Source organism: Marmota marmota, unplaced genomic scaffold, assembly GCF_001458135.2.
Source record: "Marmota marmota marmota unplaced genomic scaffold, marMar, whole genome shotgun sequence".
In the NCBI taxonomy this organism is placed as follows: domain Eukaryota; kingdom Metazoa; phylum Chordata; class Mammalia; order Rodentia; family Sciuridae; genus Marmota; species Marmota marmota.
This window is the reverse complement of record NW_025999873.1, coordinates 657,413-666,791: the sequence shown is the minus strand read 5'-3', so window position 1 is coordinate 666,791 and position 9,379 is coordinate 657,413. Positions and strand designations below refer to the sequence as shown.

The following is a 9,379-nucleotide window of genomic DNA, read 5'->3' as shown; positions in this document are numbered from 1 at the left end:
GACCGGGGCGCGGGCCGGGCCCGGTGACCTCAGAGCCCCTTCCTGCAGCGCTCGCCTGGTTCTCGAGGCCTTCTGCGGCAGATGCGGAGGAACAGCAGGGAGCGGGCGGGGCCGCCGCTGAGGATGCGGCGGACGAGGCAGAGGCCGAGATCATCCAGCTGCTGAAGCGAGCCAAGGTGAGGCTTCGTGAGCCCTTGTGAGCGAGGCCTTCCCTATAGTTTGCCGAAACGTGGATGGAGGCTCGGAGGATAAAATTGCCCCAAATTAGATGGATCATCAGAGGGGGGAGGTTGGGATCCATTCAGTCTGGTCCGTCTCTAAAACCTGCAGTAAAATTGCTGCAGTCTCAAGTGCAGGTGGAGATGGCACCCTTGGCATATTTCTTTTGTTTGAACAAATTATTGAAAATGTTTTATGGTTGTTTTTAATCAATTAACCAGCCAAGATGAAGTGGGCATTATTTGCACATACTATGATCCTTAAAATGCAATTCTTCCTTTTCTCCATATCTTTTTTTTTTTTCCTTAATATTCCTTTTTTTTTTTTCACCCGAGGCTCTCTCAGTTTGCTGTTTACATTCTATCTCCACTGTAAGGCCTCATCTACCTCTCAGACTTAAAAATGCCCCAAACCAAACTCTTCCTCTTGAATGCCTTTCCAACACATTCTTTATCTTCTCTTTATGACCATCAGTTTCTCAGCCTACATTTCTAAAACTTGTGGTCCTCTATCGTTGCCTTCCAGTACACAGCCGTAATTCCTGTTGCCACCAAATGCAAAATATTTTTCAAATATGGCCCGTTTCTCTATTTCCCTTGCTGTTGTCATCCTAGTGCAGTCACTGTCACCAACTGAATTGATAGCCTGTCCTGGTCTTTTGACCCTCTACAATTCCTTTTCCATACATCAGTCTTAGTGATACCTACGACATACATCAGTCTTAGTGATACCTATGATGCATTTTCCATACTGCAGCCTTAGTGGTATTTTAAAAATGCAAATCAGCTCACATCACTCTTGCCTGACAACTCTGAGAAATTTCCCACTGCACTTGTTAAGATTCAGACTCTTTGCCATGGTCAGCAAGATCCTAAGATCTAAACCATCCTACCTCACCCATTCATTTGCAGTAATGCTCTGGCTCACCATTCTTCACATTTCTTTCCTGGCAGTTCTTCTGAAGAACCATTCTTTTCAACCTGTACAGGCTTCACTCATTCTCTGTGGGTCATTCTTCCTCCCAATTCCATATTTGGTTGACTTACTGTCACCCTTTGTTCCTCAGTTTAATTCTTATTTCTTTGGAAGATTTCCCTGATTTTCATTGGAGGAGACTACTTCTCACTTGCCTTTTTTTTTTTTTTTTTGCTGGGGATTGAATCCAGGGCCTTGTGCATGCAAGGCAAGCACTCTACCAACTGAGCTATAACCTCAGTCTCCCGTCCTTCTCACTTCTTTCCATTGTTTTTCTTCATAGCTATTAATTAATGAATTGTAATTAAGCCTATTTCCCCCGATGGTCCCCTTCAGCCTAAAGGAAGGAAGAGAAAAAGAGGATGAGCTGGGTGCACTGATGCGTGGCTGTAATCCCAGTGGCTTGGGAGGCTGAGACAGGAGGATCACAAGTTTAAGACCAGCCTTGGCAAATTCGTGAGACCCTGTCTCAAAATAAAACATAAAAAGGGATAGGAGGTGACTCAGTGGTTAAATGCCCCTGGGTTCAATCCTTGGTACCAAAAAAAAAAAGGAAAAAGATGAAGGACAAACAGATTTCTTATAAAATATGATATAAAGATTGCTCACATTCCTTCTGCCTGCATCTAATTGGCCAAAACTTCATTACACATAGCCACATATAGCTGCCAGGGAGGCTGACCTCCTTGTCATCTATAGACAATGCTTGCTGCATAGTAGGAGTCAGTAAATATCTGATGAATGAATAGCTTCTTTCTATGAATGGGATGTATAGCCATCTGTACTTCTTTCTGGAAGCACATGCATGTGCTTTCCTTATACATCATTTAATGTTATTTTCTTTTTCTTCTCTTTTTAGTTGAGCATCATGAAAGATGAACCAGAAGAGGCTGAGCTAATATTGCATGATGCTCTTCGCCTTGCCTATCAGAGCGATAACCTGAAAGCCATCACTTACACTTATGATTTGGTAACTCTTCTAATCAGAGCTACTGATGACGAAGGGTGGATGCTTGAAAAGGATTGTTCTTCCTGATTTCTATTCCTGACCGTTGGGGTGTTTGAAAGCTCTATTTTCATTGTTGTCATTTTCGTTTTTTTTTTTTTTTTTAAACCATTGGCAGAATCACTTATGAGTTGTCTCAATTCCCGACCAAAAAGAAACAAATAGCTTTTGTTTCTTTAATGATAAGTAGATCTAGATTTCATTTATTATCAACAATATATGCAACAAAGTATTTGCTTCTTATACCATTGCTGTACTGTGCTAGCAGATTAACTGGTGACATACTTTATCCACTTTGAAGTTTTGTTTTTTTAATTCAGAGGGTGACTGCCAAAGGGAATCTTTAGCTTAAAGGTTTTTGGATAAGTAGGAACACAGTGCTCTAAACTGAACAATTTGTAATTTGCTTTCAGATGGCCAACTTAGCGTTTATACGAGGTCAACTAGAAAATGTAAGTAAATCATTTTGTAATATTTTGAATTTGTGAAATACGAGCCTCTAGGGAACTGCAATAGTAATGATGCAGGCTAAGCTACTATGATCCAGAATATAGTGACTCAGAGAGGATGAAGTTATTTCTCTTTTTTTTTTTGACATATATTTTTTAGTTGTAGTTGGACACAATACCTTTATTTTTATTTATTTTTATGTGGTGTGAGGATCGAACCCTAGGCCTTGCATGTGCTAGGCAAGCACTTTGCCGCTGAGCCACAACACCAGCCCCTGAAGTGAGTCTACATGTAGGTCAAAGACTAAAGGCAAGATAGGCATCTCTGCTGTCTGGTTCAGAAGTCTGGTTCTTTCTAAGCTGCATGGGTGAGCTGACTCACTTCCAGCCTGCAGGAAGGGAGAAAAAGAAGATGAAGGGCAAGCAGCATCCTTATAAGTTATGGTTTAAAAAGTTCATATTCTTCCTGCATGCAACTCCTGGCCACAATTTCATCATATGACTACATGTAGCTTTAAGGAAGGCTGATCTGCTAAAAATTGAGGGGATTTTATAGCCATAATGATGGGAGAGTGACTATTGGGGCCAATTTGCAATCTCTGCCACAGTGATTTGATGAGAAGTTGATTTCTACTCATCCACAGAGTAGATTAAGATACACAGGATGTGGGACCCTGATACTTTGGTCCATTTTCCTTCCAAAAAAGTACTTTTCTGTGTGTTTGGGGTGTGTGTGTGTACACATGTGTACGTACATAGGAGTGCTACATCAGACTGACACTTAGAATCCAAGGGTCATGTAGAGAATTGGGCCCAAATGAAAAATCTTTTCCTTACGCTTTTAGGCAGAACAACTTTTTAAAGCAACAATGAGTTACCTGCTTGGAGGGGGCATGAAGCAGGTAAGAATATTGCCTATTATTGGCCCCTCATTGAAGCGGTTTTTAAAATAGTCTTCCTGAAAACTTCTCCCCCAGTCTTCAATGTGCGCTTTGACCAAAAAAGGTGAATTTTTTGCTCCTGTACCTCTATAAAAATGGCCAATCTTTCACTAATTCAAAAGCATGGTTGCTGAGAACTTCACTAATTTCTTTAAAAGTCAAGAAGTTGAACTGAAATAATCTGTGAGGAAGTTTTACTTGTCATGAATTACCTTTATTTCTCTCTCCCAATAGGAAGACAATGCAATAATTGAAATCTCCCTAAAACTGGCCAGTATCTATGCTGCTCAGAATAGGTAAGTGTGGTTAGAATGTAGGTGTAACAGTGTTGAGAGAATGGGCCTGTGGGCAGGAAACTGATCCTAGGGTGTCATATAATCTTCATTTACCTACAAGTCATCAGGGTCTTCAAAAAATTGGCTTTCACCTTTCAGTTGTCCCATCCCTTGTCTTAGCAGTCTTCAGGCTTTTCCAGTTCTGCCCTGCTTTTTCCTTTAGCTTGCTGAGGGGAAGCACACAGCCCTCACACCTGGCTGTGTGATAAAGCTAGTCAAGTTTTTTGTTCCTGCTTGAAGTGAGAAGGGAAGTTGAAATGTGAACTGGGAACTGTAGTTAGCTCTTCCTAGAAGTGGAGAGAGCAATGTAAAATTGCCAGGGATAATACACTTTGAAAAAACCACTTTCTTTCTTTTTTTTTTTTTTTTTAATATTTTTTTAGTTGTAAATGGATCTTTTATTTATTTATTTAAATGTGGTGCTGAGGATCGAACCCAGGGCCCACATGCCAGGCAACTGCTCTTCCACTGAGCCACAATTCCAGCCCCAAGAAACCACTCTCTTGATATAGGCATCAGCAAAAGAAGTTGTTAGGTATCAAGGTACATGGTGAGAGTCACTGTGGGAGTATCTTGTGGCTCATTTTCATTATCCATTCTGAGAAAACAGCAGCTTTTTTTCTTCTTTTTTTCCTTTCTTTTGGATACTGGGGATTGAACCTAGGGGTGCTTTACCACTGAGCTATATCCCCAGCCCTTTTTTAAATTTTTTATTTTGAAATGATTTTGCTAAGTTTTGCTGAGGCTAGCCTCGGATTTGCCATTCTCCTGTTTTAGCCTCTGAGCCACTGGGATTACAGGCTTGCACTGCTGGGAGCCATTAGCCAAGTAGGTATGACAATTTCCTTGCCAGCGTACCCCATGTTGCTTAGTGGAAGGACTCTTGGAAATAGGACATTTTGCAGTGACATTGCATGTAGGTGACCTTGCTCAAGGACCAGGGCGGATCCAGGTTTAGGGTGTTCCCGGTTTAGGATAATCGGGTTTAGGGCGTTCCGGTTTAGGGCATTCCAGGTTTAAGATTATTCCTGCTGGGAATAGGGCATATCCTGCTGCCTGAGTTCCCCTTGTTGCACCACCATGCTTGACAATAAATGGCTATTTTTAAGACCTTAGCAGAAGGTTTTGAATAAAATATTTTGTTTAAATGACTTGACCACTGTTCATATGTAGAGTTAATGATAGGCAGGTTTCTGAAAGGGGAACTAGTCGAGAATAGAGGAGAGATCTATAAATAAGTGAGTCATTTCTTATAAAGAAGAAAAATATGCCAGCTACATAGGATGACCTTAGACAACAATTTAGATAACATGCCAAAGGCTGAGAGCACTGATGAGTTGAGGGCCTTTTATTCCTATCAGTTTCTAGGTGGAGTTCAAAGAAGAAGCATATAGGATGTAAGCAGAGAACTCTAGACTGGAGTTTTATTTGGGGTGAGTTTAGGGGGAGAATTAAAACTAGCTTTCCTTACGTTTTTAGTTACTGCAGAATTTGGTGCCAGAGGTTTGGAGTGACATCAAGTCAGATACTATACAAAGGGCTCTCATTGAAGTCCTGGTACTGGTCTCTGCTGTCCTAGTCACAGCTTCTTCATTTTCATCAAGTCCTCTCTGCATTTTGATTGGACAGTAGAACTTCCGAGGGCCTTTGACTTCAAGTTGTCTAAAGAGCTTTAAGTTTGATTGGTACCAGGAAACGTTTTGGCTGAGGTCAATCTTCCTAGGAAGAGTATCAAATAGAAGTAGATGTTGGTGGAACTGAACTGCTCAGGTAAGAAGCCAATAAAAACCAATAAAACACAGGAAAGTAATACAATTTATAATCTTGTAGATGTGAAAGCTTTTATAGTATCCATTAATAATTAACCTTTAAGTACTTTTCATTCTGTTTTGTTGAGAGAATCATAAGGTAGAAGACAAGGCCAGGTCCTGAGGCTTAGAAAGCCTGATAAGAGTCCGGAGAGGAATTTTTTTTTTTTTTTTGTAGCTGTAAACAGCATAAATGTATTTGTTAATTTTATGTGGTGCTGAGCATTGAACACAGTGCCTCAGACATGCCAGGCAAGCGCTGTGCAGCTACAGCCCCACACTGGAGGAATTTTTTTATAGGCCTCTTGCCCTACTGGGAACATTTTGTGGCAGCTTCTTCCTGCCCCCATGTCTTGGCTGAAAAGGGTCCCTGCTACCAAGGTTTGGGTCCAGAGCAGAAAGGGGATGCTTTTGTTCTAAGAATAGAGTAGCTCAGCAGGGTCATCAGCTCTTCCCTGGGAAGGCACTAGAGGAAAAGGTTGAGATTTATAGTGCTTCTTCTGGTAAGAAAGTAGAGGCAACATGGAAGAGCAAAAATCAAAACTAAGCTCCTACATAGAGGGGGAATTTCATTTTTCGGAACCCAGGGACACTTAGCCACTGATCCACATGCCCAAGTCCTTCTTTATTTTTCATTCTGAGATGGTGTCTCAAAAGAATTGTGAAGGGCCTCGAGTTGCTTTGAGTTCTCTTGTCTCAGCTTCATGAGCCACTGGGGTTACAGGTGTGCACTGCCTTGCCCAGCCTGAAGGAGAAATTTCTATCATATTCCTCTGCATCTCTTTATAGAAATCAGGGAGTCAATCTGCATGCTTGGATGTCATCTTCAGTTGACCGAGGGTCCAGAACTAGAGTCAGTCTAAATATTGCCATGGCTAAAAGTTTCATTACTTTGGAAAACTTTTATCAAAGACTTATAGTTTGAGAGAAGTAATATACAATCAAAAGCTCCCCAGAAGCTACATGAACGCAGCAATCCCTAGTGCAGAGGGAGCTGAGCTTCCCTTTGTTAGGTCATACTTCATATTACTTTGATCAGGTGTGGGCTTTCCCATGCTTACTCATTTGAGACTGATAGTGGGAGATGATGAAAGACCACTGGTTATGTCAGTTGTGAAAATTTTCACAGCATTCCTAGCTTTTCATGTGTTAATTTACCTTAAATAGATTACTTTAGAAAAAATTTTGAGAATTGGTAGATTGATAGCCCAGAGGTACTTTAAGCATAATTCCCACTTTCCTTTACCAATAACGCTGAAACCTGAGCTGGAAAGATGGAGGTAAAAGGAGAGTTTGAGAAAAGGTAAATGGTTGATTATTGATCTTTGTTTCACAGACAAGAATTTGCTCTCGCTGGCTATGAATTCTGCATTTCAACTTTAGAGGAAAAAATTGAACGAGAAAAGGAATTATCAGAAGATGTTATGTCAGGTAGGAAACCGGATTCTTCTGGATGTTGTGTTTTCTCCACAAAAGGCTTATGTCTGTATCAGGGAGGGTAAGATATCCATTGTTCACTGTGACTCTAATATTATGAAGTCTGGAATAAGATGGGATATTTTGTTTGAATGATTTGATAGCTCTTTTGTTTGTATTTTTTATTTGAACTGTTCTTTGAAGATGTGTTCATAAATTATCAGTCAATTTTTATCTATATATAACCTCCAAGAAATTGGGAAGCAGAAAGGGAAGGCCTTTCTCTTACCTCTTAGTTCAACTACTAGATTTCTTTCTTTCTTTTTTTTTTTGGTGGTGGTGGGGTGCTGGGAATTTAACCCAGAGCTTTGTGTATGTGAGGCAAGCCCTCTACCAACTGAGCTATATCCCCGGCCCCTCAACTACCAGTCAGAATGCAATAATTACCTTTCTTAATAGCAGCAGGTTAAGGAAAGACAGAAAGAAGCTTTGCGTTTTTTCCACACTTGTAGAAACTGGAAATGGAATGAGGTTGGCTGGAACCCTTCAAAGGGTGTGCCATTTTGGGTTTCTTAATTTTGTTTAAAGTATTGGGAGTTTTAAGATTTGACATTTGTTCAGTAAATTCTTTCTTACCTGCTGTATGCCAAGAGCTAGTGAGATATTAGGGATCCCGTGGTCAAGTCTAGTTCATGAAGTAAGACACCACAATAGAGTTGTCTTCCAATTCTCTCTTGAACATACGTCAGTTTTTCTTCTCCATCACTCTACTGAAGCCACTTCTCTCAGAGTCACCAAATCTAGCAGTCATTTTCTCAATCCTTAGCTTTCTTATTCATTAGCAGCTTTGACTTGGGATGAATCTCTTCTACTGGAAATACATTTCTTTGATTTCGGGGCACCTTACTCGTGTCTTTCCCTTACTGACCTCAAGTGGTGGTGGACTTCAGAGCTGTCCACACTCTCCACTTTTCCCTCTGCCCTCATGCCCTAGGAGAGACCATGTACTCTCATACTTTTTAGATTTACATCTTCAGCCCCAGCTTGCACCTGAATAGCAGACTTATGGGTATGATTGCCTACCTGTCATCTTGACTGGTGAATGGTCATCTCACACTTAACATATCTATAATGGATCTTTTCAATTCTGTCACTCACAAATTTGTTTCTCCACAAGTCAGTCCAGGTTAGTAAGTGGCACTAATAATCATCCAGTTGCTTAGCCATAAAGCTTTGGCCCAGTTGCTTTGGACCTATAAGGCCCTCTGTGATCTGTCCCCCACCAACATTTCCTACATCATCCATTGCACTCTCCTTGCTCATTCCATTCTTACCACACTGAATCTCTGTTGTTCTTGCACATCCCAAGTTCATGCCATCTTCCTTTTTTTTTTTTTTTTTTTTTTTATTTTTGCAGGGGGTGGGGTAGTACCGGGGATTGAACTCAGGGGTCCTCAACCACTGAGCCACAACCCCAGCTCTATTTTGTATTTTCTTTAGAGACAGGGTCTCACTGAGTTGCTTAGCACCTTGCCATTGCTGAGGCTGGCTTTGAACTTGGGATCTTCCTGTCTCAGCTTCCTGAGATGCTGGGATTACAGGCGTGTGCTACCTTATCCCACCATGCCATCTTTAAGGCCTTTTTGCTTAATATTTTCTCTGTCTAGATTGTTCTCTCATATTCTTCCATGGATAGCTGCCTCACTTTATTCAGATCTCTGCTCAGATATTTCTTCAGGGGCATATCCTGACTAAAACAATCATCTCTTCCTACCTAGTATTATTTACCTCTTTAACTTTCCTTCATCATGCTTTAAAGTAGAGATCTGTGTTTTGTGCTTGTCTGAATTACCAATAAAAGTATATTTTTGTTCAAGCATTTTTAGTTTTTGTCTTCCCTATCAAAGAGGGATCAAGACATCATCTGGGGGCTGGGGCTGTAGCTCAGTGGTAGAGTGCTTGCCTTGCAAATGTGAGGCACTGGGTTCAATCCTTCAATCCTCAGCACCACATAATAAATAAATATAGTGTGTCTAAGAAATATTTTTTTAAAAATCTGTTTTGCTATTACTAAATCCTCAGAACCTATAGTAGTGCCTGACATATAATAGAAGCTCAGAAGACTCAAGAAAAATGAGTAAGCAAATACAATTTTAGTGTAGTGTGGAAGTGCTATAAGGAAACTAACAAAAGGTGCAAAAACAAATCTAACCATCAAGTGTGTGAACTA

At 40.7% G+C, this 9,379-nt stretch overlaps 1 protein-coding gene across 23 annotated transcripts in view; it reads left to right on the top strand.

The window, feature by feature from the left end:
- The first annotated feature begins 6 nt into the window (after positions 1 to 6).
- The window catches only part of Ttc19 (tetratricopeptide repeat domain 19), a 49,271-nt gene continuing 39,898 nt past the window's right edge, over positions 7 to 9,379 (top strand). For 21 of the 23 annotated variants that reach the window (XR_007341565.1, XR_007341558.1, XR_007341548.1 and 18 more), the window contains exons 1-6: positions 50 to 176; positions 2,054 to 2,164; positions 2,614 to 2,652; positions 3,495 to 3,551; positions 3,825 to 3,886; positions 7,070 to 7,164. Coding sequence is in view for 4 of the 23 variants with exons in the window: in XM_048786039.1 (XP_048641996.1) it covers positions 2,063 to 2,164; positions 2,614 to 2,652; positions 3,495 to 3,551; positions 3,825 to 3,886; positions 7,070 to 7,164 (355 nt within the window). In the remaining 19 variants the exon portion in view is untranslated. Of the gene's footprint in view, positions 177 to 2,053; positions 2,165 to 2,613; positions 2,653 to 3,494; positions 3,552 to 3,824; positions 3,887 to 7,069; positions 7,165 to 9,379 lie in introns of all 23 variants that reach the window. The other 2 variants (XM_048786072.1, XM_015506818.2) reach the window with 1 other exon arrangement.